Source organism: Epinephelus lanceolatus, chromosome 17 (genome assembly GCF_041903045.1).
Source record: "Epinephelus lanceolatus isolate andai-2023 chromosome 17, ASM4190304v1, whole genome shotgun sequence".
NCBI classification, from domain to species: Eukaryota; Metazoa; Chordata; class Actinopteri; order Perciformes; family Serranidae; genus Epinephelus; species Epinephelus lanceolatus.
This window is the reverse complement of record NC_135750.1, coordinates 27,888,814-27,916,726: the sequence shown is the minus strand read 5'-3', so window position 1 is coordinate 27,916,726 and position 27,913 is coordinate 27,888,814. Positions and strand designations below refer to the sequence as shown.

At 46.2% G+C, this 27,913-nt stretch overlaps 1 protein-coding gene across 2 annotated transcripts; it reads right to left on the bottom strand.

Moving 5' to 3' along the window:
- Positions 1-302: 302 nt before the first annotated feature.
- On the bottom strand, positions 303-27,559 carry jag1b (jagged canonical Notch ligand 1b). Of its 2 annotated transcripts, XM_033613617.2 has the most exons (26): positions 27,205-27,559; positions 26,621-26,926; positions 19,820-19,871; positions 17,086-17,343; positions 16,486-16,546; positions 14,091-14,221; positions 13,875-13,994; positions 12,144-12,257; positions 11,939-12,052; positions 11,739-11,852; positions 11,262-11,308; positions 10,596-10,769; positions 9,997-10,147; positions 8,861-9,025; positions 8,638-8,751; positions 8,378-8,491; positions 8,094-8,207; positions 7,542-7,658; positions 6,778-6,805; positions 6,261-6,346; positions 5,536-5,649; positions 5,126-5,235; positions 3,966-4,205; positions 3,203-3,334; positions 2,798-2,942; positions 303-2,224 (listed from the first exon to the last, which is right to left on the bottom strand). In XM_033613617.2, exons 1-26 carry the CDS (start codon positions 27,259-27,261, stop codon positions 1,749-1,751), a joined length of 3,654 nt encoding a protein of 1,217 aa, XP_033469508.1. In that variant the 5' UTR covers positions 27,262-27,559; the 3' UTR covers positions 303-1,748. The 2 variants fall into 2 exon arrangements, with proteins under 2 accessions (XP_033469508.1, XP_078032426.1); XM_078176300.1 differs by lacking the exons at positions 26,621-26,926; positions 27,205-27,559 and adding an exon at positions 25,798-25,964.
- Between the last annotated feature and the right edge of the window lie 354 nt (positions 27,560-27,913).

The following is a 27,913-nucleotide window of genomic DNA, read 5'->3' as shown; positions in this document are numbered from 1 at the left end:
ATGTAGGCTTCTAAGGCGTGCTAGTTTGAAAGGTTTTAGTTAAGCCTGCTCTTTAAACCAAACCAACAAGGGCAACATTGTCTAAGGATCATGAGGAGCAAGAGTATTTTGGTCTCCAGGATTGGCTTAATAGAAGGATGGCTTGCTACAACGCAATTAGCTGTAAACACATTTGGACAGAGATCTTGCTCAAGTCTATGATGTCTCTCCAGCGGCAGTTCCCACGCCAGCTGCATGAGAAACCTTTCATATGCTCTGACATGTTTGGCACGATGCATCACAGACAGACTCTTCACTCACTCTCCAGAACAAAGACAACTTTAATTCTCTTTTCATACAAAATATTTAATAAATATGACTTTCAAAAATATATTGCCAGATCAACACATAATTCTCAAGTTCATAACACAAAGTCAAAAATAGAACAAAAATGTTGCCATGATCTCAAAGGGTTAACAAATGAGATAAAACATGTTTGTCTTTAAGAGCCTCATTTAAAAAAAAAAAAAGAAACTAATTTGCACAGAAACAAAGCAGACTCTTGCAGAGCAATGCAGTGTATTGTATCCGATTCTACAGTGTTCCCATCGCCCCCCTACTGTTCAAGTACTCATGGTCTAGCTTATGATATTACGCTGACTAAAGCAGATGGGATTTCTGGCATGTCATATTGATGTGACTTGCCTTGCAAGTTGTTGGATTTCGACAGCCTTTGAAATATGTCAATGGGATAAACTGAAGCTGCTGAAGGATTTTTTGTTCCCTTAAGTATTTATCCATTAGTGGCAAGCAATATGTCTGCCACCATGTCCATCCCTCGCAGCAGCCGGGATCTTATGTTGTCCTAACCTCACTTGCCTTCAATCAAGGTCTTGGCAACAAGTAATGAAATGTCAAGAGTGTGGAAAAAAACAAAACAAAAAAAAAATAGTGTTTCAGGCCAAAAGTGCCCATCCTTTGTCTTCTTTGAAAATCTTTGAAATTTGGCTTTTATAGAAAGAATGCGTTGAAAAATTAAGTCATTGAAAGAAATGGTAGGCTTCCACAGCTATCAAAACCTTCAAACTAGACAGAACATATAAATAAAAAGGAATGATATCTTAAGGCTCTTGATTATTAAGTTAATAAATCAAATATACACAATGATTAATAAAAAAATGTACATATCTACATGTTCTAAATCGACATAAATTCTTCATATTGGCAGCAACTGCTGACATTGAACCCTTCCCTCCCCCTGCCCAGCCCCCCCTCCCCCCAAAATAAAAATAAATAATAAACTTGATCTTTTTTCTCATTTGACAGTTGCTGAAGTCTAAAGCTGAAAAGGCACTTTCTCCAAACAGAACTAGAAAGAATTCAAACACATACTAAAAATAATTAGCTCTAGCGTTGAACACGTCGGGTAGTTTTAGTCATTGTACAACAATTACACCAGGAGCCCCTTCCATGTGTCCACTAAATTTAAAAAAAAAAGGGAAATGAAATGCAGAGGAGGACACTTTTGCGACTAGTTCTACAGTGAAATGTATACCAGTGCCTTGTGTTTCCAGCCAACCAAAGCAACTGTCACTGCCAGTGTAAGCCAGCTTGTCAAAACTTAAATTAACACGGGGAATATCTGAAAATACTGTGGGGTCACGACTGACACGACAGTTTGCTAACTACACATGCCAAGGCTCCCCCGTTCCACCCACCACCGGGGTGTGAAGGCATAAGGCTTGGTTGCACAGCAACACAGCTGTCTGCTATACAATGTAGTCCATCCTGTTTATGCTGTTTGCTGTCTCCAAGTCTCTGTTGTCCTGTTTATTAGTCCAATTAGGGTGTTTGGATGTGGAGTTGGGATTGGAGATGGGCGTCTTCTCGTCCCTCTCCACCAGTGTGTATGCTGGCTGTTTGGCAAAGCGGCCCTTCTGTAAGTGCCTCTCCTTGTCGTCCTCATCCCCCTCGGGATGATTTGTCCTTATTTTGGCAATGATGGAGTTCTTGTTTTCATAGTCTTTGATGGCCACCGTGAGGCCCACGTGCTTCTCTATAGGGTTCTTGATCTGGTTGAGCTGCTCCCGCACGTTGTTGGTCGTGTTGTCCTCGGAGCCGGTGGTCGACGTCCCATTGTGGTTGCTCTGTTTCCGCCGGCGGCGCATGCACCACAGCAAAATGGAGACCAGCAGGAGGACCCAGATGACGATGAAGATGGAGCTGAGGAGGGGCACTAGGTAGTCTGATGGAAGACAAGAAGATGATCACAGGTCAAAGAGATGCTGCCAATATAAGAGTTAAAAGAATTAAGTTCCAGTCAGACAAAAGGTTTCATTGTATTACTCTGTCAAGCTTGCTAAATTATTAACATGCTTTTGCCAGTGCAACATGACCTCTGAGCCCTTGACAGGGGAGGAGGCTGCTTCTATTTGGCCGTGGCGGCAGTCTGCTGTCACCATGTTGATGAATGGCGGACACATGCGGGAGTCTTACTACAAGTCCAGCCAGTCGCAGTGAGAGCCAATCTGAAGCCACGTAGCCAAGCAGCTCTGCTCTTTCCATCCTGGCTAGATTCTTTTTAAGCTCCATTACAACTGCCATGAGATGGCAGACCTGGGCGGCCCGAGTTATGCGGGAAGGTTAGGAATTATTTCCCACACATGTACGTTTTTCTTTGGTGCTCGGCATTGCTGTCATATTCTGTTCTTGGCTCTATCTCGTCTGATCTTTTCAAAAAAGCAGAATCCTCCCACCCACTGTGTGCAAGTCTGGGAAACTTCACAGGCAACAACCAGAGTTTGGAGGCGGTTCATACCAGTTTTGCTGGGGCTTGGCACGCGCACTTCTGCGATGGCAGTGATGATGGTGTTGTTGTACCCATTGCGTTTGCTAACCAGGTCGATTATCTTGTCTGTGATTTCTTTAATGGGGCTCCGGTCCAAGCGATGATCCTCCATCGACTAGAAGAGCCAAGAAGAAAGTGAGGTTTGAAATCTGTTAGTTTAAGTTCTGTCTTGTCTGCTATTAATTGTGCTTAATTTCCGCCTACTGATGACACAACAGCCAAGCCTAAATCAACCACATACCCAATTAGAGCACGTCTTAATGCTGTAAAGAATGCATGCTGCAGGCTATAAATCAAAGAGGATTTTTTTTTTGAGCATGCATTAATAGAGGCAGACTAACATATGGCCAACTGGGAGTGGGAGGAGGTACTTACGATGCAGACGTGGATTTCGTTGCTGGCTGAGAATGAGGGGTCACAGGTTATGGACACAGAATGCTCCAAGGAGAAATTCTTCACTACGTACAAGCGCCTCAGCTGCTTACACACATCCTCCACAGTCAAGCTCTGGACATGGAGAAGAAATGAAGCGAATGTCAACGCACATGGAAAAACAAGACGGCAATCAAGACGAAAAAGGAAGAGCTAGGCCTGCATTTTGGCAGAAGGTTCAACATGCTATCTGGTTGGGATCCACCTCATTTAGATTAAAGACCACAGGCTCATATGCTTGTCACTATCTGCTGTCATGCTTGTTAGGCAACTGGCGAGTGATGATCCGATGTGGTGACAGAGTCGCCAGTGGTCCTGTTTAGCTCAAATCCATATGATCCTGAAATTAATCTCGCAGTGCGGTCGGGTTAAGAGGGGACTGGCATGAAGTCGTGGATGCCTGATTCTCAGGAACACCAAAACTTGGATGCAGTCAACAAAAAACAGGGAGAGAAAAGGAAATATCCCCGCAGTTTTTTTCTTCTTCCTGGAACACATTTAAATACATGACTGAATTGTTCGGGAGTCTTAGACTATAAATCCTTTTGCCCAGGGGGGATGTTTGAGCACTTCTGAAAACCTGATCTTTCACAGTTTGCTGCTCCCATTCATTTAAGAGTGGTGGTGGTGGGTGGGGGGGGGCATGAAAAATGACCCTGAAACCCTTTAATTCGATCTCTCCCTCCCTGGTGCCTAGGTAACTCACTTGAGGCATGGTCTCCGTTTTGAAGGTGAAGGTGATGTTGGCGCAGCTGTTGTCCTGGTAACTGGAGCTGGGGTGGCATTTGGTGGGACGCGGGGGAGGGTTGGAGCGCCAGCACTCTCCAAGGCCGGAGCAGGGCTTCACAAAGCAGTGGCTCTCCCTGATGGGGATGCAGCTCTGGCCTGAAGGACACCCGCCTCGACCTTTGGCGGCTAGGTGGCATGATGCGGGGCCGCACCACATCTGGAGGGAAAACATGACGGGAGACAATTTTAGAGGATGTCACAGGCTTTCTTTAAATTAAATATGAAGGACTGGGTCTAATGACTTTTTTCCCTTTTTCGCCACGTAGCGTAGTCGCTCTAAGCAAGGTCTGTCGGTTCACCGCTTCGGACCTAACTGAAATATCTCAAAAACTGCTGACCAGAGACTCAATACCCAGCCTTAAACTGGACTGTAAACAGTTTAGAGAAATGGCACCAGTTCCTCCCCAGTCGAGGATAATAGTGGCTCTGTACAGATTCATCTCCCTCCACTGCATGTCAAAGGATACGCTTCTGTAATCCGCATGAAACACATGAGCTGCACTGAGAAAAATCACGGTAAAACCCTCATATAATTGTGTTCCCATAATCAGACCACATTTAACATGGTAGCCTGTACCTTACAGCCCTAGATCATATTCACCCCGTGATGCAGTTTCTTCCTGAAGGGAGCGGTATCAGTGAGGCGCCATTGTTCATCTGGTGGTTAGACGAGCATGATAATGATAGCACTACTTCAGGCCTCTGACTGTATATCACCCAATCTTCACCCAGTGTGACTTTGGCACTGTGAGAAATAGGTGTCAGGTGCCAGCTCAGAATCTCCCATTGTGTTTTCTTTTCAAAGCAGACTGCATCATCTCTGTATAGAATTTGACACTCCTGAGCCAACTCCACCCTGTGACAAAGTGCTGTTGTGGCCCTACCTGAGATCCCTGTGGAGTCTGGGACACAAACCGCCCACTCATAAGTCTGTAACTGTTAATTGCACGGTTTTTCTCAACAGCCCTTCTCCCGTTTGTAAACAGTAACATCACGTACTTCACAGCTGTACAGAGCCATCATAAATCACTTCTCTTACTTCTACGTTAAGTGTGCAGGCAGTTTGTTTAGACATACCTTTGTGCACACAACTTTCCCATTAGAGCAGTGGCACGTGTTGCAGTCTTCATCCCATTTCATTCCATCAGGGGTGGCGTGTCCATTAACAGAGCAGGGTTTTCTTGTAACTGTGTTAAATACAATCACAGTATTACATCAGGGAAGGTGTTTGTTAAGTGGATTTATCATCTTTATCATCCTTTTATTATCTTGTGCAACACACTGTGCAGTATGCAATACTTTTCTTACCTATTCTATTCTTGTATTTCTATTTAGCATACTTGTACAATGCACATACTTCTTTTATTCCATACAATATATCTCATGTTTCTTATATTTTTATGTCTGTAGTGTTAATGTTAATGCACATCCCCCCCCCCCCCCCCCCCCCCCCCCCCCGGATGATTTGTTATTGCAGAGACTTGTACCTTCTTGACAGTGGGGTCCAGTCCTGTCTGGCGGACACCGACAGCGATATCCATTGATCTCATCCACACAGGTGGAGCCAAAGGCACATGGAGACGACTGGCACTCATTAATATCTGCCACAGAGGAGCAGAGCGAGAGGTAAGACACGGCTCCATTTTGGAATAAAGAGCGCAGCCAGACAGCACACAAATATTGGGTTAAGCAGTCAGCACACAAATCTAATTCCTAGGCTAAATTCACTGGAGGTCATGTGTCATTTGAACAGTCCATACACATACAAACCAGTTAATAAAAAACGAGCAAACATGCTTTAAATCAGTCCGGGAAGGGGTTTTTTTTTTGCCCCATGCAGCTTTATTAAAGGCAGCATCATTAGCAGGTATGCAGGAGCTAAAGGCTGGACTTAGCAGAACAAAGGGTTTGCAATGGGAAAGAATGTGGCCATCTGAAAGCCTTTAAGAGGGAAAACAATCTGTGTAATCAGTGTCAGAGAGCATGGCTGATTAGCTGTTGGCCTGCTAAGCCGGTTTCCCCCGGGGACAGCAGCAGGGCCCGGTGGAGTGACACCGAAATGGCTCGGCCTGGCCTGCAGCCCAACGCACAGATAATTGGCCGGCTAGACCCTCCATTTGGAGTGACTGTGATGGTCCCGCGGCCCGGGCCTGCTCTAACTTACGGCTCAAAGAGGGATCAGGGAGGAGTGGGAGGCAGGGTTAATACTCACTGATCCGACAGTCTGGACCAGCGAAGCCTGGGGCGCACTCGCAGCGGTACCAGTTATCCCCATCGACACAGGTTCCGCTGTTGTAGCTGCATGAAAGAAAAAGGAGAGACGTCAGTTTGTATATCAGGAAACCCCCCAGGCCTGTTGATAGACTGACATCTATCCACGCTTCTCTGATATCAGCCCACTTCAGGCTGGAATTTTCTCACCGGCTGACTAAAATTATTTTTCCGGAAAGGCATTAAGGCAATCAGGCTTGTTCTTTTTATTGGACAAGTGTGCACGTGTTTGGTTGTGAGCTCCAGTGGTATGTGGTTTAATAAGAGTCGCGCCTGGGAGTTCACAAAAGAGAGTTAGCTGATTGCGTCCCAGGAATGACAGGGAAGGGTGTATGCCTGGTTCTCAGCGTTGAGACAGCGAGAGAGTGAGAAAGCCTGCAGGTGAGAAACTACAATACAGGAGGAGCACCCTCTGTACATCTGACTAAATCTACAGGAAATGTTTAGCTTCCACTTACCATGGGTGGGGACTGCAGTCGTTGGTATCTGAAAGAGAAAAAATAGAGAGAGGGAGGGAAGAGAGAAACAGAGCAGTGAGTGTGTTTGTTTTTTCTTAAATCTCATGTATGAGTGTTTAGTGCACGTGACAGCAAAGAGCACGTCTGAGCTTGCGTGTGCAAAGGCGTGTTGGGCCGGTCGGGCCTGGACTCCTGATTACACTGCCTTATTAACAACGCAGAGCAAACAATCGACTCTCACCCTCAAAAATGAGTTCCAGCTCCCCCACCACCACCGCCGCCGCCACCGACAACACCTCCACACCCAGATTCCCACCCCGGCTGTTTCTCCCTCCCTCACTAAAGTCGGGGAATTTATGTTTTGGAGTACATGCATACAAGGGCAGGGATCCCAGGGAAATGGAGGAGGGCTGTAGAACAAGCCGACATGTCACTGTTTGGACAGGAATGCAACGACGAGAGGGGAGAGAGGGGTGTGTGTTGGATGAGGAGGAGGAGGAGGAGAGGGGGGAGAAACATCTGTCTCCACTTTCCTGAGCCCCTTTCTCCCTCCTCCTCCTCTTTCTCCTCTCATGGCCGGCAGCAGCCAGGGAGGGAGGAAAGAGATTTTTTAAAAAAAAAGGTACAGTTCAAGAGGGGATGGGAGAGTCAGATTTTAATCAGACGCAGGACTTCACCTCTGCACTAGGTAGCAGGAGGTTTATCATCATTTAATAGCAATAACTGTCCATCTTTATCCCATCCACCATTTAAAGAGCACTTACTCTGCGTGCATGTGGGACCCTCCCAGCCTTCCTTGCAGACACAGGTAAAAGACTCCCCAGTCACCACGCAGGTACCTCCATTCTCACATGGGTTTGGAAGACAACTCGAGTTTTTGGCTGAGAGAGACAGAGAGAAAAAAAGTTTTGTCAGTGAGTTTTTCCTCCTCCAAACTTTAAAGAGGATTATCAGTAAAATCAGTGCTCATAAACCTTAAACAGTCACAGGAGCCTGCCATTGGTTTGGCTTTTTTTCCTTTTGGGGTTTCCGTTTTCTCTGAGGGAATCTACATTCCACAACTTTGAAGTGTATTGTCAGTGCAATCAGGGATTTTAAGCGGATATCTGTCAGCGCTCACGGGAGAAGGAGAAATGGGCAAGCAGGCAGATGAGGAGGAGAGGGAGCGTTGACAGAGCGAAGGGATAAAAACTGTTTGTGGACCTCGCGGATCTGACAGATCTGATTAAATATCTGAGACAAGACGGAGCTCTCCCACAAAGCAATCTTCTGTGTGTGTGTGTGTGTGTGCATGTGTGTGTGTGAGCGAAACTCACCGATGTTACACGTTGTACCCTCCCACCCGGGGGAACACTTGCACTGGAACGTGTCGCCTTCGTCATGGCAGGTGCCACCGTTGTTGCATGTGGCTTCATCGCACTGACTTTCGCCTGGAGGGAGCATTTAAATTCTTAAGGTTGCTTGAGCTGCGCACATGAGTCTGAATAAACACACACTGTACAGAAGATTGGGTAATTACATACAGCCATAAGCACATACCATGAGCCTGCACAGACAGACTACACGGGTGTGGAAAAAAAAAACAAAAAAGGGATCTTACGGGAGTGGCACGTCTTTCCCTTCCAGCCATTCTTGCATTCACAGAAGAAATCAGTCACCAGGTCTCGACATGTCCCTCCATTATGACAGGGGTTGGTGCTGCAGTCATCGATGTCTGGTGGAAACATCGGACGGCAGTGTGATTTATGGGCGGCATATCAAACACATCATCACACTTTTTATGTTGAAACATGGATTGAACAGTCCCACGAGGGAGGTGTGGGTTTGTTTTGAGGTCACGGGACAGGCAGGCCTACTCACTGATCTCGCAGTGGTCGCCCTCCCAACCGTCGCCGCAGATGCACTGGTACACACTGACTTTGTCGATGCAGGTGCCTCCATTGCGGCATGGGTTACTCTCACAGTCGTTGATGTCTAAAAGGAGAGTAAAATGTGAGATTGAGAGTTGTGTTTGCAGAAGCCAGTGTGATATATCACAATGAGCTGTGCCCTGTATTCTGTATTGTGTGGAATCTGGTCTTACTCTCGTGGCAGTAAGTGCCTCTGAAGCCCTCCTGGCACTCGCAGCTGAACTGGCCCCCGGCCTGGCTCCGGCAGCGGCCGTGAGGTCCACACACATTTGACGAAATGTAGCGCTCTCCTCCTGGCGTGCTGTTGGACGCCACGGCAACTGTGCAGCTGTCAATCACTGCGGAGAGGAGAGGCGGTTAGACAGAGAAACAACTGACGAACCTCTAAAGACAAACACTTGTTCCAAATAAGAATGCAGTTTGTCTTCCAAGTGAGGGATGCCAATTTAGTTTGTCGCTAATATTCAGATGAGAGCAACCGTCTGCTGGGTGATACTGAAAAGAAGTGAAAGAGCCAACAAGTGAATTAAGAAGGAAAGAATGAGCAAGAGAGATCTACAAGTTACAGGCCTCTATTATATAGCAACAAGTTGGTTAAAAATCTCCATCCCCTGAGAAAAACAGTATCACAGTGTGAAAAAAATGAATGATAGGAGAAACACTGATAAGCTGTTATGCTTTCATAAGCAATTCAGCGTGATCTTTTTCACTCTGCACTGAAATCCCTTCCTTTCCCCCTGTCTGATCAGGTTAGGAGAGTGGGGTGAATTTTCTCCCCTGTAATCACTTAATTCTTGCCAAGAGCAGAGAGAATCTCACCGTCTGGTATCTGACTCCGTGGTTGGTCCACTCACTTAATTACACACACACACACAGAAAAATGTGCACATTCGTTGAGGGGGAAAAAGAAGAGGTAGCCCACCAAGTCGTTACCAAGAACACACACAGTGCTATCAGCCTTTTGCCAGATTTTCAGGGAACTCAGAGGAGGGGAGAATCATTGGAAACGCTTTGCTAAAAAGGGATGGAGGGGGGGCATTCATCAAGGGAGCTACACTCAAAAAAAAAAAAAAAAAAAAAGAAAAAAAAAAAGAAACCCTGCTCACCTTGGCCAAGAAACTTCAGCGCACGAAACTAAAATATAGGTATTGCCCTCATGGGAAAAATGTGGGCAAAGTGTTCAGGCAAATGATGAAGACCTGGCCTTATTCAGCGTTTTACTAGAGCACGCTACGCAGATCACCTTACAGAAACGTTCTGGAAAGAGACAAAGTGAAAAGCTTGTGGTTGTTGCAGGCAGGAGACGTACCTTTACACGTGGTGGTGCGACAGTGGTCTTTGAGGTGAGAGCAGTTTTTGCCTTCGTAGTCCTCCGGGCAAGCGCAGTAGTAGTCTGTGGCCAGGTTGAAGCAGGGCGCTCCGTTCTGACACGGGTTGGGGGAGCAGTAATCGATATCCAGCTAGGGGCAGAAAGGTATTGAATAGAGAGTGGTGAACCTGATAGCTGACATGGTTTCTGCTACACTGAACAGAGCAAAACCCACAGCATCCTCCCTACAGGCTGTGCCAGGAAACAACACACGCACAGCACTTGGAGGAAGGGGAAAAACAAGGCAGAGACATAGGAGCCGTCCTCTGAGTCTGGGCTTCAGCACTGAGGAATGTATCCCGCTGTAGCCAGGAGCAGCTTCAACAAAGCACTCCCTTTTAAAAAGGAGGACTGTGGAACAACAGCCATTTAAGAGGGTGGGGCAGGAAAACTTTACAACGAACCCAAAGATACAGCAATGCTGGCAGAAAGGGGGCAAGGGGAGGGGGGGTGAGGGCTTAAGATGCTAAACGATAGCAGGAAGGATGCATGCATGTGTGCTTATTGTGCTCATGATAGTGGTGGGAGTCGTGTCTCACCTGGCAGAGATTTCCGGAAAAGCCAGCCAGACACAGGCACTGGAAGCCATTCACTTCGTCCTGACAGCGCCCACCATTCAGGCACGGCGAGCTCGCGCACTCGTCGATGTCCCTCTCACAATGCTCGCCGGCAAAGCCAGGGGGGCACATGCAACGATAGCCATTCACCAAGTCCTGAGAAAGAGAGAGAAACCAGGGTCAGCGTCATGCAGCCACAAATTTGATGAACTGTTTTGACAGGGCGGGGCTCAAAACAATAACTGTCAAACCAGGGAACAGAGCGAAGAGCGAGGCTGAGAGAGGGGGGGAGGGCACCACCAACTTTGGAGGGACATTATCACAGCTCCGCAATTATTTCAACACATTTTCCTGGCACGGGCTCAACACAATAATGTTTATGGTAATTCAATCTAGTGTGGTCGAGGAACTTGTGTGTCCCTCCCTTAGAAACCCCTCTGAACCCGCTCCCCTCAGATTTGATTTCAGAGAGGAATTCCACAACAATTCCACTGTCGGTTTGGAGAGAACGGTTTACAGCAGCTATTTATAAAACCACTGTAAACGTCTCGGGCTTCGACAAAAAGACACAATAAAACAAACAAACAAGCTGGCAAACAAAGCGGCGATGCCAGATAAAGCGAGGTTGGTTTTTGACCCAGCACGTACCTTGCAAGTTCCCCCATTCTGGCACTGGTCCTTGCAGTCGTTTATATCTGCGCGGGAAAACAAATAGGAGGATTAATTCTGAACAGCTTGACTGAATATTCTGTCTTTGAAAACAAGTCTGTGCTTTATGTTTCCCATGCTAGGGGCCTTTAAAAACATTGTCAGAGGGAGAGAGAGTTGGATAACATGGCTGCAGAATCAGTGCAACAGAGTATTGAGCAATCCTGTCTGCTGCCAAGTGAAACTAGGCCTGGGATTGTCACCACAACCTTGGCCACACACAGGGCTAATAATGACACAGCAGATTCATTTACACTGCAGGAAAAGGTTGCACTTGTCCAACTGTTTGCTTTACGCCTTTATATTACAGCTCTAATTCAGCCTGCTCTGAATGAACAAAAACAAATAGATAAAGGAGGCAGGCACAAGGACACAGGTGTTCCGTTCTACAGCTGCAGCTGACAGCCTTCAACTCACTGATGTCGCAGTTCTGCCCCGTCCAACCAGGGACGCACTCGCAGAAGTATCCACCAATCAAGTTGCGGCATGAGTTGGCATTGGCGCAAGGCTTGCTGTCGCATTCATTGGCATCTACAGAGGGAGAGACAGGGTTAGTGGCATTTGCATGTGTGGCTGACAGGTGTGACATGGTGGAAAGGGGAGGCTGTGTGGCTCACCTATCAGACACGTCTTCCCCGTCCACTGTGAAGGACAGTGACACTTGAAACCGTTAACCAGATCTTGGCAGGTTCCTCCATGATTGCAGGGGTTTGGAGAGCAGTCGTCAACATCTGTGTAGAAGCAGTTATATCTGGTTATCCAACATGATCTTTTCTATGACGGCACTGACATTTAATGGGTGCAGGTTGAGCGCAATCTTACTGATAGTGCAGGAGGGCCCGCTCCAGCCTGGTGCACACTGACATTCATAGCCCTGACTGGTTTCTGAACAGCTTCCTCCATTAGAGCATGGATTGGACAGACAGGCATGTTCCGCTAGAAAGAGAAAGAATGTTTTTGCAAACAGGTCACGCACACCCATCTGAGTCACTTTAAAAAAGGAAAAATCCGCTCTTGGATACTCCGTTTGTCAATTTATGACACTTGTTTTGTGATTTTACCCTTTTAGGCCAATTATCTGATATTTGATGCATTCGTAGCTGCCATGAGAATATTTCACTGTGACACATTTGCCGTACTACTCACAGGAAAACAACTCAATTTTAAAAAAGCATCTCAGCTTCAGCTTGACACTTATTTCTGGAAAACAGAACTCTTCCGCCCGGGACCTCTGTCAGCAGCACACACACCCAGGGGTCGCCTTCTCTCACCCATCGCCTACTCCTCTCCTCCTCCCCTGTCCCAAAAGCCCGCTCAAAATCCCCCCATCTCACTCTCATTACCCGCCCGGCAGACCGCACCACCAGGAAATCATCTTTCATGCTAAGTTGACCTGACCAACGCACCGTGACTTCCCTCTGACTCCCCGCCATTCTTCTTCTGAGAGGCGGCACAAGATGAGAGACTGGCGGGAGGGAGAGCGGGAGAGAGGGGTGGGGAGGGGGGCTCTGCCCTAGAATTTCTCCTTTATGGGCAAGTTAAGGATGAGTGGGTCCCAAATGAATCAAAAATGAATGATTCACTCTGGGAATAACTAGGCGATTGGAAGCGATCAGTGGACGGTTCTTGGTATGCCATTGGGAGGAGGAGAGAGCGGAGAGGATGCAGTACTGCACCCTGGGGCCTCCGTGTTACAATAGCCTGACGTATCCCCTGGTCTGAGGACCTCCTGTTACGAAGGGCACAGTTTCCTGACATCTCTGCAGTTAAGCTGTCAGCACCCTGCGAGGCTCAGATTTAATGAGGAAAAAACCATCATCTCCATGGTAAGTGTTTGCAGCAGCTGAACCTTAGCATCACACCCATCTGTCTCGAGCGCCTGAGGAGCAGAGGGATGACCGGCCCCTGAAGATCAAACCGGTGGATTACCTGACTTGGGGGCCACTCATGCTGGAGTGGAAACGAGATTATTGCCGAGTTACCACCTCCTCTGATTACAAACTCAAGGCACCTATGACCTTTTGTCTGTGGGCTCGGAAAGCACAAAACCTGCCTACTCCTTATGACTGCAAGCAGAGTTTAAGACGCCATGAGATCAAATTTAGATTTTGATTTCGGGTTCTAAACATAAATCATCTCATGAGCAAAAACCAAATAAAAAAAGGAAGTTGTGGGAATCTTGGAGTAATTTAATATTGCACTTCCACAAAGTTGGGGCACTTGCAAGACGCAGAGGACAAGATATTCTAAGTTTTAATCCCTTTTATGAGTCAACCTTTACAAAGACTTGTTCCAACATTTCCCAAAATGCAACTTGATAGTATCTTCTTTTTTGTTTTTAGATCCTCCACACCTGGTTAATGCCCACATCATTCAAACACCTGAACCCCAAGGCTACAGAAGACATTAAATTGTTCTCACAGGCCGACTTGGAGTCATGATGAGTAAACTTTATCTGTAAAATTGGTGGAGTAGCCTTAAAAGCTTGCTAGCAGTAACTTAGCAAGAAAAGGACAGCTAAAAGTCAGCTTGCAGAAGATCACAGACACTCACCTCTCTCACAGTTGGCACCAGAGTAGCCCTCTGCACACGTACACTGGTACTTGTCAGGCCCTGTGTTGATACATGTCCCTCCGTTCAGGCATGGCTGGTGAGTGCCACAGTAGTTCAGATCTGGAAAAGGAACATTTCACACAGCTGTAGATTGTTTGACACACAACACAGGTCGCTATACAGTGACTGCAACTGAAATAAGAGATGGAAATTAACCTTTATCGCAAAGGTGGCCGCCCCAGTTGGTGTCACACAGGCACTGCCAGGGCTCTACACAGGTGCCATGTACACAGCCAGGGTGGGGGATGCACTTGTCACAGTACTGGCCCTGCCAGCCATACAGACACCTGCAAGACACACAGAGAGCCATGCCATCAGCCTCAGAGGTGGGACATACAGTACAAATCAAGCCAAAACACACTCACACACACACACACACACACGCCACAGCGACACATGCAGAACATTCAGGAAAATTCACAACAATCACAGCGAGCTCAGATAATCCCTGTGGTATCTGAAAAACACTAATATCCTAATCTGTTTATTCCAAATTCCTTCACAAGCAACACAGCAATAATCTGAACTTAATGAACTACACATTAGCACATACAGCATGGAGCTACACAAATGAAACAAACAAAGAGCCAGTATTCTTGCCCTCACAACTGGGCTGCGTCTTAAAAGACCACAAATGAATCTTAAGTAGCAGGGTGTTTATGCAACAGCTTTTAAACAATACTTGGGGACAGGCAAACAGAGGAGTACTTAGCATTTTACCAAACAGAAAAAAACAAAACACTAAATTACAGTTCCAATGGGACCTGCAGCACAGCTAACATTAGCATGCGGCCAGACGCTCCCTTTAACAACACTCTGCCTGTGGCTTGGCAGTGGAGACATCCTTGCAGAGAGGCTGTTACACTGCTGCTCGTCCTGGTTCCCATGAGTCAGGAGGAGTCAGGCTTGTGCCTCAAGGCCGAGGAGGGGAATTCAGCTCGCTGACCACTGAAATGTCCAGGTCCATAATTACACTGATAATGCTGCCCTTTTCTTCCTGGGCTCCATAATTAAGACAGCAATCCAGTCTGACTGATAAGTCCGCACTTTAATAGGTGGCGAGGTGGCGATACAGTTGCTGCTGTGGAGCCTAGCGACAGGAAACAGTGTCCCTCTGGGGGGAGCGGCGCTGATTAGCCCCAAGAAACGGACAGACTGTAAAAATAAACGTGGTGGTTAAGTAAACCTCAGTCTGTGATTAAAGAGGCTATTCTTAAAAGTGTGCTAATCTTCTCCATGAGAAGCGGAGCAGGAGTCCCCAGCAGGATCCCAAATCATTTACAGTTATTACACAGCCAAATTACTGGGGAATGTGACATTACATTGTGCAGCACTGCTGATGCACATAAAGATTCTAACCCTCGACATGAAAACAGACCTATTTTCACAATCTATATGTTGTGACTGTGCAGCTAATGCTTTCCAAACCATTTTTCTGCTGTGGCAATCCTGGCCCAACAGGTGGACTGTTATTACTCTATTAGTAACAATGAAAGCTGCGGGTGTCATTAAAAACTCCAGCCTCAGAGAAAATCCCACGGAGTGTCATTAGCTGTGGCAATGCTGACAAAAAATTAGTGACGAAGAGGCTGCCCTAGCCTGCAGCCAATGTTGCTATGTACTGCTGTTGACACTCTGTAGCAGCCCAATGATGGGAAACTGCTCACTGACTACGGCAGTAGTAGAGCTTGCTTGGAGAGTTTGTTGGCAGGGTGCTTATAAACAGAGTTAAACCCAGAGCTTTAAATATAGCCACACCTGTGCAGAGACTAAAGCGATTCAACCTCTTTGTTCTGCCAGTGGCCACACAAGCACTTACAAGAAACCCGATGATGTCAAAAGCTTGGGAAAAACAACAAAGCTGCAGCAGAAAATGAACAAACCTGATCGGTCCTGTGCTTGATTTATGGCCAAATCAGACAACTAAGAAAGCAACCAGTGCCTGAGCTGTGGGAAGAGTCGGGCAGTGCAGGGCCTCCTCCAGGATGAGGAGGAGATACAACTGTTACTGCACACAATGCCCCAGCTCTGATATCCATCTGCGCCTGGGCTTTTCCTCTGGCTGTGTGCATAAACAGCATTAGGAAGCCATTAGCTACACAAACAATACACTTTAAGGCTCATCCAAATGTTACACACAATTTGACTGATAACAAGTGCCTCATTAGAGGGAAACACATAGGCTACATGTCCAACGTGTAGTCTTGGCAGTTGAGCCTTTCCCTTTTGTCGGACTGGCAGCTCTGGGTCCAAAGCTCCATGAGAGATTTACAAGCAGCTCAGCCTGCAGCTCTGCTAAAGCCCTGGTACTGATAGTCTCTTGGCCAGAAAACCAAGCACGTACAGGAAAAGATCCATGCCATGACAGAACTGGTGCTTGGACACAATCCCGACATATCGGAATGATCCACACCACAGGCTTCTGGCACCCACCTCCATAATAAGAAAAGGCACTCGAACAAACCATGTTTGACATTTTACATCGTAAAAAGTGCTGTAAAGTTATTGATAACAGACTAATAAATCACACAGAGCTCCCGCGGCCACTTACTTGCATCCACCTGGCTCCTTACATGATCCATGTTCAGTGCTGCAGCCTTGTCGACATATAGCTAGAAGAAGAAGAGGAGAAGGAAGAAGAAGAATCACTGCCTGGTGACTAGATTCAAATGTTGCTCCATTTCTTTCTTTTTTTTTTAGGATATTTAATTATAGCGGTAAATGACATAATTACTACCTTCGATGACATTTTAGCCTGTGAGAACAAGTGCTGCTGTCAACAAACAACCAAGCTTGCCCTTCCATAACACAGTAAAATATTTAATAAGACATTGACTACTGCCCAGGCTGATTTCCTGGGGATACAAGTTTATTTCTGGTCATGTAGGCAGTGAAAAGTTTTATTTGAATGGAAAAGGAAAGAGAAAAATGCTGTCAAAGTTCAGAAACAAAGCCTTCCATTCAATGGGAACCAGGCAGCAGACAGTGTATCAGCATGAATCACAGATTACAGTCTGGCTGCTAGTTTTAGAGGGCTCATTCACAGTCATAAATACTAATCCCACTGTCTCGAGCTGCTGTCTTGATCAGTGTTTCCATTTTGAAGTGATGTCATCCATTACTACATGCTACCATTTCAGCAGGGGCTTACCTGTGTTGCATTCAGGTCCAGACCAGCCTTCCAGACAGGTCTTGTTTCCATTGTAGTCGCATGTGTAATGCCCGAAGAACTCATCCCTGGGCCGACAGAACTTGTTGCAGCCGAAGCCATAGTAGTGCTCATCGCAGCTGACCCGGATCTGGTACTCAAACTGGGCCACGGGGCCGTTGTGAGTCAGCTTCTGCCAATGCGGGCTGGGGTTGATCATGCCGGAATGAGAGGCTTTCTCTATCAACCTCCCATCTGCACCTAAAACATCAGTTTTGACATGATCAGCATTGCCCGCAAAATTCCTGTTAACCAATTTTTTTCCCCCTCAGTTATGTTAGTGTTCATCGAATGTTTGAGCCAGGGAGAGAACAGTGGAATGCAACATCTGTCGTTACGTACTTGGGAGTTGCAATGTTCTCCCTGATCATACAGTGGGAACCCAAAAATGCCCCAAAAATTCGGACACAAATTGCAGAAGATCTCTTAGATAGCAGATTATATGTAATTAAAGCAACTATGTGTGCTGGAGAGGAAGAAAAGTACAAGGAGGAAATGCAGAAAAAAGGAAAAGGCTGCCTGTAATGAGCACTCTTAACTGCTTTTTTTCTCACGCTCCCTCTCCAACTCTCCCTGGTTGGTTTCTGATTCTCAGGTTTACAGCTTGAGGATATTACTGGTCTCAGATGCTGCCCTCTGCATCTGCTCAGGCGAGGACAGAACCGCAGCCACCATAAATTACAGCATGAGGACACCGATGCCACAGTCACTGCTGGGAAGCCTGCCAGTGTGCCATCAGCACTTTTTCTCCAGCCTTTCTCACCAACATTCTTGTACTAACTGCAGTCAAAAAAGTCTTGAGTCAACCCTTTTTCACACATTTACAAGTATCTATCTTTACTTCACATGGGGAGCAAAGGCCCAGCCTATGTTGTGATTGAGCAACGCAAAAGGAGACTTAAAAAAAACACACAGATTTAGACCTAGGAACAAACTTATTTTCAAACATGAAGAGGTCAGGGCTCTGTCAAGCAGGCAAGGACTGACCTGGGAGCCAACGGCTGTAATGAGCTTCACACACAGAGCAAACACACTCTAACTGAGCAAACATGCTCAGCCCAGTCTCCAGACACTACACTGTACACATACATACAAGCCCTGCACATTAACACCACTCATTCACTCACACACGTAGCACTCGCTACTTGATATCTAAATCTTCCACCTGGGAGAGAATGAAAAATATGTCAAAGCTGTTATTTACTGCGCTCCCACGAGCAGAGGTGGCTGACCGCTGGGTGAATCGCTCCTCTGTGTAGTATGATGCAATGCAATGCAGTGGGGGATGGCCTGCTGTCATTTATTTACTGTGCTGTGGTGTGTATAGGGGGGGCTGGGGGGGGCGTCCTGAAATCGCAGTGCCCGGTAACATTTCACAGTGGTCTGGAATCCAGATCTCAGCTGTGTGGCATTTCTCTACCGACTGCTGACCTGCAGTGTCAGGAGTAGCACATCCTTACTACCTGCTGCCTGGCTCGGAGCTAAACATAAATCAGACAAGCTTTATAAAGCTTAGAGAGGTCATGCTCGAGCATCAAAATCATTTTATGGGGGAAAAAAACGAAATTTTTAAGCTGTAAAAAAGGGACTACTTTTCTCAAACACTGGATTTAAACTCATAGAAAAGTGCTCTGGGTTAGGAATTTAAAAATGCTTTGAGTGCTTGAAAATTTTCATAATGTTTAAAACCCAAGCTTTTAACTGTGATTAGAAATCAGCCAGCAACGAAACATCAGTTGGGATAGTCACAACATATGAAGCTATCAGAGCTGTGAGCTAGCCTGGTGGAGCTCAGAGGGGCTTAACCAGCATTGACTGTGTACATTCAGGGGGCTTTTCACACCAATGCCCTAATAGCTCTCTGGGGAGCGGCAAATACAGCAGAAAAGACCGAAACCTTGTTGACCTCGAACAGACCTGTATAAACAAGCATGGGATAAGTCCCTCCCTCAGCTGGAATCACCACGCTGACCGCCAACCAGCAGGAATCGCTGCATAGTTAACGGCAGAAACCGAACACAGCAACCAGACTTTAGATTCACAGCGTTAGCGCTGCGTTCTTCCCACATTCATGGGAAGAACACCCACAGTCTTGGAGTGGTACACTAGAAAGTCCTCCACTCTGAGCTCAGTCTGCAGCCCACCTGTGCCAGAGGTAACTTTAACCTACGAGACAGCATAGCTCAGAGGCCTCGGCCCCCCGCATTGTAACTGCAGGCTAGTTGCAGCGCCGGGCCGGGCGGCCGGATGAACTCTGTGTTTCACGCCTCAGTGACAGTGAGACAGTGTGACCCCGACCCTGGCTGGCAGCACCTGCCATCAGTCATCGGCCAAATGAAAACATTTTCATGGGGGGGGCTCTGTACTCCACCCCTCCTCTACCTCGCCACACTTCCTTCCCTCTGTCTGCCCCATCCCCGTTCTTCGTCTTCTTCCCCTTTACTTCCCTGTCCTGCGCTCCCGCTTTACAGGCACCTGTCAACACGCTGTCTTAACGCAGACACACACGCACACCCAGTGGACATGTGGAAGAGGGCAGGGGGTTCAGGAAGAATAAACTTCCTTTTCTGACCTTCAACGCAACTCCTCCTAGACGTTGCTGCGAGGGAGGAGGGAGACAGAAAAGAGGGGGGGGGGGGGGGCAAGATGGAGATGCCAGACAAGGACAAATACTCACCATTGGTTTCATTGCTGGAGTCCAAGGCTTCTACTATTAAAGTGTAGGACCTCTGTGGAAGACAAGACAGAGACACAAGGAGTGTTAGCCAAGAGCGGGATCATCAAGCAATCACTGTATCATAAAACCAAGACTATAAACATCACCGTTCAATGATAAAGTGTTAAAAATTTCATAAAACTTATTCTGCAGGGAACCACAGAACAGCGTACAGTCTTTTGTTTGTTAGTAACCATGCAAACTAACTGTACTAGATTCCCACTCGTTTCCCCTTTAACAAGTATCACAAAGTACATCCTTGCACAATAGTACATACATCACTTTCAGCCCTATTAGTCAGGTAGTCATTATACAGTAAGGTTCGGTTTTAAATAAACAAAAGGATGAACACATTTTCCCTTATAAATGTATCGTTTTCAATACCTTAAGGATCAAAAAAAACAAAATCCACAGCTCTCAAGTTTCCCATGACCTCACCAGTCTTGCCAATGCATCTCCCTCTCAATGAGTTAGCTTACAACATGGCCCAGGACAGAAGCTGCTAACTGTTAACTTATAACAACGGTCCTGTTGATCTGATTAAGAGAGGATAAGCTCGCGGTGGTGCGGAGGTCTCTGCATCTCAACGATTAGGATGACAGACACATGGGCAGTGGTCTGGTCCAGCTGGACACCCACCCAGCAGGAGGGTGTCTGATGCACCAACAACCAGCCTGCACCAGACAAATGACTAGAATAAAACAAATAGCGCACACACAGAAAATGATACTTCACCCTGCCATGCCAAAAATATGTCTTCATCTCAACCACAGTAACCTTGCTCTCTTTAGACACTGTTTTCCACATATATATAAAAAATGTGGTGAGAGAAGTCAGAGGCAGCAGCACGTTCGTTCTGTTTTGCAATGTATACGGGATTTTCAATTTCATGCTAAATTACAAACCTCTAGTGCTGTCGTGTGCTATGAGTGACGTAAATAATCGAGGCCAAAGTGCTTAAGGACACTTGCTTTATAGGCAAAGTCAAGAGGAGTAAAAAAATGAAGAGGCAAAAAAGTGTATGTGATGGATCGTGAGGAGGAAAGGCAGAGACAGAGAGGGACTGAATGAGTGCTACACTCTGGAGAGCCTGTCTTGATTTCAGCACTCCCAAAAACGCTTTGTCTGATTCAGGGTCGGCGGCGCTCACACCAATATCGGCTTACACATTCGCGCTGCCCTGTGCCACAGTCATGAGGGAGCACAAAATGTGTCTGCAAGCGCGCATGACGGAGTCAGGGAGAAAGTATGCGATTGTGAGAAAGTGTAATCCACATACAGTGCTTAAGCATCCACTAGAGAACACCTACTTGTTATATTCGCACACATGCTCGCCCTTAGCAGCGCTGCGTGGAGGCATTTCAGAAATTCATTGCCACTCTGGCTCTCTTTGCAGTGATGACTTCATGGTAAACAAACCTCACTCGAAAGGAAACCCCCTGATCTTTTTCCACAGAAAGAAAAAGGGGGTATGACTCACTCCTGGGCCTTTTCTCGTGGCGTTACCTTGTTCTGTCAGCCATTCAACTTTCCATCTTTCCAGGAGACATTTGTCTCATCCTGTGCCAAAGTTTCACTGCAATCAGGGCAGCTATTATTTGAAATGCAGTGCTCATCAGCAACGGTCTTTACAGTATATCCTGACTCACAAATGGCTGCAATCACTTGACACACAACTGAAGCGAGTGAGTCAGTGGTAATGTGACACCTACTCACCTACTGCAACGACCCAACCCACGGCTAGTTATATTAACACCAAGAACAAGAGTCCCCTGGCTTTGGAGTTCACCTCATGTGTGCAACACTGTGTTGCAGAAGCCTTTCTCATTAGGGGTGTAGTTTTTCCAGCCTGTGCAACTGCACTTGAATGCATCATTCCAGTATCTGCACTCCTATCTGCATGTCCACAAATCAAATGGGGCAAATCTATTTGAAAGAGCCACAAAAAACAAATCCCACATATATGACACAGTGCGATGAGCATGGTGAGCTCATCCTGAAAACGGGAACTTGAATGCAACATCACTGAACACACATGTGTACAGTATCCGTCTCCTTCAGTTTTTTTATATTAGTCATCATTGCAACATTAAACTGATGTGATTGTGACTAAAATGAGAAGTAGGAGTAAAAAAAAAACTTGACTGGAATTTGTACTCTACTATAGTTACGTCTCCCCTTCGGTGACCCTTCAGTAACCTCTCAAAAAATCTGAGCATTTTTTGAACAGCACATTATCAGTTTACAGGCAGTTGCACTTGGAGCAACAGTGGATCCCTGCCAAGCGAGAACGTCAACAAACCTGGTTCACCTGCTACACAACAAAAGTTCACACCATGTCCTGGACTGATGGGAAAAAAAATACTTTGTGAGGGACTGTTCTCAGGAGGTATAATGTTTAATCAATTATTGGCTGATTCCTTTCAACAACAACTGCAACATGACAACACACCCATTTCTTGCACGACTTGGACTTGCCTCAACATGGAAGCCACTTCAGCATCATCATCACCACAGACTGATTACGTAAACGCTAATCACGGAAACATGATTAATGCCCACACCATAAAAACGTACGCCAAATTTTAAACAGTGGCTTTAGATAACAATGTTTACCATTCGCCTACTGCCTGAAAGTTGCTGTTCACATCTAGTAAACTGCAGCTGAAAGTCCACAGGCGTTTTATACTATCCAACAATAATTTCAAAGTGGCTGGGTTTAACAAGTAGCTTTGCCATTATTGGGATGTTTAGTTCCAGACCAAATAACTGCTTCCAGAAAGTAAGATACTGCCTGCCTCCTCATTCACTAACACTCCATAACTCCCCGGCGGTTATCAGCTTGGAACCGTCTGCCACTGCCAGGTTCACTTTTCCCAGGCTCCCAGCTGACTCACAACTTCTCTTTGAACTACAGAGCACACACTCCCTCTCCCTCCCTCCCTCCCTCCCTCCCTCTCTCTCTCTCTCTCTCTCTCTCTCTCTCTCTCTCCCACACACACACACACACACATCCAAGTGCAATAAGTGTGGCCATATGTCTTCTTATCTTTCCTGGCCAAGCAAACACTGTCCAACAGACAAGTAACATAAGCGATAAAGATCATTCCAGTTCGAATCACAATGACTTGCCAAAGAACACTACTGGATCCTCTCAGTAGGGGAATTTTCCTAACACACACACACACACACACACACACACAGGCCTCTCATCCTGCCCTCAACTGAAAACGGAGCCAACTGATGGACCATTACAAGGTAACCTAACTAAATAAAAGGAGAGGCATGTCTCACGGAATAACAGGCAAAAGCCAAAGGTCTAAATAAAGGCAAGGAACAACAGATTAGGCTGGTCTAGGCCTTCACTCAGCGCACAGGAAATGTAAACAGTCCAGTCAAAGGGATGTTGACCTTCTGTATCAGTTTTCCTGAGTCAATCACTTCAATGGTATCAAACTGAGATCTAACCAATGATTGGGACTGCTAGATAACACACCCCTGTTTGCCATAAAAACCCGGCCTCAGCCATGAAAAGACATCTCTCATAATCACCGTCAAAGCCACTGACTGCTCTGGTGGACAGGGAGGGAAGGAATGCATTGTTTGCCAACAGATTTCCTTCACAACAAGAGTTGGCGAAAGCGGGTACAGTCAACAGCTTATTAAATAACCTGTAGCGGTACATCAGCCCGGGGACACGGCAGAACCTCACCCCGACAGAAGAATCTCACCATTTGCCAACATAAGCAACTGACACTGCAAACCGATCTTGGATTTCTCACAAGGCAAACAAGATCAAAACGTGAACCCAGGACCAGGAATGAGAGTCTTATCAAGCATTTGACTAAACAAGCAGCCAGTCATTTGTCTTTTCGCAAGGGTCACTAACCATTAAAGGAAACAAATAGGTGCATTCTCTGTGCATGTTTCCATAGAGCTTGGAACAGCTCCGATAAGCAGCGAAGCTTCAAAAGCCATTATGTAACGTCACACTGACACAACACTGCAAGTACATTGAACAAGTCCCTGTTAAACTCAGAGACAGGGTGAGGTGGGGAGGGAGGAAAAAAGAAAGAACGTGTTTCTTTTCCCTCTTTCACTTGAGTAATTTGCACTTAACTGCCACATCAGAGCAGACTATATAAAACAAACATGTCATTAACCCCACAGCTGCCGGCAGCGCTTACCCTCAAGGCTGAGCGGACTATTGTTCTGCAACTCACCTGCTGCCAGTCAGACTGCTTTGACTTGTCAACAAATCAATCACAATGATGCCAACATGTCTGAGAGAATGCACCAGCGTCATTTTAAAAGATGGGGGTAAATTACGCTATTAAACGTGGGCATAATAAATCAGCAGAATTAGAGGTGCTGGATCAACTAAGGTGTGAGGTATAAGATTACTCCTGAAACATTGGGAAGTGAGCAGATAAATGCTTATAAAAGTTCTGCCCTCTAAAGGATTGAGCCAATCCAATTAAAAAAAGGTCTTCTCTTTCTTTGTATAGGTGCGACATGAGCTAAATATGCTGAGGTGGCCACAGAGGCAAGGTCACAGTTTGCCCGAGAGCCAACTTCATCACTGCTGAGTCTACTACAACTGCTTCCTGTTGCTTGCCCTGCGCTGGCATTACAGCTGCACTGCCGCTATTATGCTCTGTAATCCTCACTGTAGTCACTGAGGGCACACCATTGTCCCTGCTTGATACACTGTGAGGGCCCTCACTTCTCTGTGGAATAAAAGCACCAAAGCAGACATTGGTGAATCCACACAGGGCTCTAAAACAATGATGCGCTAATGTTAAAGATGTCTGGCCCGTAGCATTCAGATGGACGCCTGGCTCTTGCCCTACCTGATCGAAGCACATGTGTGTAGCCTCATTAAGTACAGCAGTTACTGTGGGTGGCAAGGTTAAAGCGATGAAATGCCTGGGGTCCAACCGAGCGTGACTTAAACAAAGCCCTTGGCCTGGACAAGAGGCCAACTTCATGCAGCTCACAAGAGAGGATGGGGAGGGGGGCTTCATGAACTCGGAGTACCCAACAACCCAATTGCACCACACTGCCATCTGTCCACAACAGCCAATCAACTGATGAAAAGGACAAAGAGTGATATCATACCTAACCTGACGATTGTTAATGTGCACTGAAGTAAAGCACTTGAAGTGAAGGATGAGAGAATCTAACGAGCGGCTCTGTTCTTTCCCAAATCACAGCCTAGCTGCACCAAACTCATGTTTTCTGTAACAGAGTCATAGTAAATTCTCTAAACATGTCTTCATTGATACACACGTGACATCATTTTCTGCAAGTTTCACAGGCAATATAACTCCCTAGTCTTTGTTTTTTCCATGGATCTCTGCCCTTAATATCAAGAACATCCTCCATTAGATCTAAGACATACAGGCCATTTAGTACACTTTATAAATATGGCAGAAAAAAACTGAGAAAAGCAAGATGACTCCTTAAACTTGAAATGGCACCATGTTTCATTTCAATGTCAACAAGTGCTGTTTTCAAGTGGGAATGATTTTCAACCAGTAAGATGAAACTAATCCGGCTCCGAGCGTTCATGCCAACTTAGTGCTGCCATGGCGTGAACATAAACAGAAACCTTTGTCTTAAAAAAAAAAAAAAAAAAGTTGTGAGGCGCCAGTGTCTAAGTTGTGAGCAAATAAAAAATACAGACCATATCAATTTGCATGCTACCCTGCTGAGAACATTGTTTTACTGGCTATCAGATCATAGGGAAAACACAAATCTAAATGTTCTGTTCTGCCCCACAGGTAACGCACATTAAAAATGTACAAGTTCGAAAGAAATCACACATGATCTTCCAGTTCGAGCCGTCTGAGGCCATAGCTGCCTGAAATTACAACAAGAACTTCCATCAAGATTGTTAGTAAAAATAGCCTTGATGTAATTGGACACACACATACCAGCGGACTGTGCCTTTCACCCATCAGGCACAGTGGAGGCGTTTGCAGGCCAAGCTGTGGGGCCAGTCAGTCTGTGCACAGTCCTGCTTTTTTCACTACATCGAAAATGTGCTCCAAGCATGGCAAATCATATCTCTCGCAGAGCTACAACTCTCCCACAGGCCTGTCAGGCCCATTTATTTACTCTGTGAAGAAGAGCTGACACTCGAGGAAACCAGAAAGTGGGTTTTCACCCTGGAGTTTCTGTACTGTGCAACATGAGCAGCTGCCAGGGAGGCAGAGGAGGAGGAGGAGGAGGAGGAGTACAAAATCTGGGAGAATGCAGCTCACCCAACTTTTTATCTCAATTTTTTTTTGTTGAATCAAGCCAGACAAGGGAAAATATATTTACATGGGACAAGATTGCACAGTAAAAAGCAGTGTCCAACTGCTAATGGTGGTGTTACTAAACTAAAATGGATCTTTCTGTTGAAATATTGAATTTGGTTCTGGTTTTAAACACCTTTTTTGATCTCCTACTGCATTCTGAATACTGTCTCATGATGGTCTAACATGCAAAGCAGCTTTAAAACCATGATACTATTTAGGTAGAATAGCCAGGTCTGAGCCTAATGCAGAAAAAATACCTGCACCTGGTTAATTGGTGCAGATAATGAGGAGACCAGGAGGTCCTTTCTTCACAGAGAGCTAACTACCACAAGATCCACTTTTCAGGCAGTGGGAATGACTGACGGGTGGTAATTGCACATAACTGCCCTGCAAACAAGCATTTTCTCTGTCTTATTCTTGTGTTTGTTTTTTTGAAAGAAACTCTCCAACTCACCGGCCAGGCAAAGCTGAAGGGCAAAACTATCCTGGATTTGTCATTCCTGACAGAGCTCTTGAAAGAAAAGGTATTCCCTCCGAGGACAGGCGTAGATCCAAATCCGAAGCTGCAGGGCCCTGCAGCAGAAACTCTCGACTGGTATTCCTTCAGGCAAACTTTGAAAAACGTATCGCAGCCGTCCCGTGAGCACTTTCTATCCGCCGTGTTCCGCGCGCCGTCACAACACATGCCGTTCAGCAGCTCTCCGTTAACATTGTGCATCGATAAGATTTGCAACTCGAATTGTCCCGTTCCCTCTGACACCTGTTGAGGACACAACAGTGAATGCAATGGAAAACTTTGACCTCATTATGTAGGAAAAAAAAAGTTAAGACTATTGTGCAGCGGACACATTCACACTTGGAGCAGCATAAGCGGACGCAATTTTGCATGACGCGTGGTTACATGTAATGTTAGCATAGCCGTGCACATAAAATGCGACTCTCACACACACATACACACACATGCAATCAAAGTACATCCAAGCAGCTGAACTGAGTGACCCTTCCCGCTGTTTTCCCCCTTCAAATAATCCACATTACCTTCGCCAGAAAGCAGAGCAGAAAGGCAGCAACGACTGAGCCCCGTCTCAAAATCATGCCTCCGGACTGCTGTTGCCACTCGTTTGTACTAGTCGTCTGGCCGACACACGGCACCAGAGCTCTCCTCTGGTTTAAACATGCACGAGTGGGGAACAACACTTTGATCAGCGGAGCACTGGATCCGGATTCATAGAAGACCTCTTCCTCGTATGTCCCTCAACCTCTCCGAGCGTCTGCTCTTCTTCGTTATCCGACAGTTTCCACTTTGTTATTGAAGAAAGTTTACACAGTGGCCATGCGGCAGCCGAGCCCACTGCTGACTGACCGAGTGACTGACTGACTGCTGGCCCGAGCCGGAGCTGGCTACACAAGTTCAACAGAGAGGGAGTGTCTGCGGAGAGCTGAGCCTCCATATTCATGAGCAGGGCACACTGAGCCCGCCTCTCTCACATTATGAGGATAATCATACACTCAAAGTTGCCTGTGAGGACTGTTTGGCAGTGATGCGGTGGAAAATAAAATTGGAAATACACTATGACCTGCAGTCATATTGATAATCATAAGTCATCTCAAGCCACAAACCGAAACATAAATGAATTAGAGTTTGAGAAAAGCATCAATTTACCTTTAAGAGACCTTATCTCCCTACATCCTGCATTAGCTGCATACTATGCTCACCACAATTTATACTATTATTTTACCTCATAAA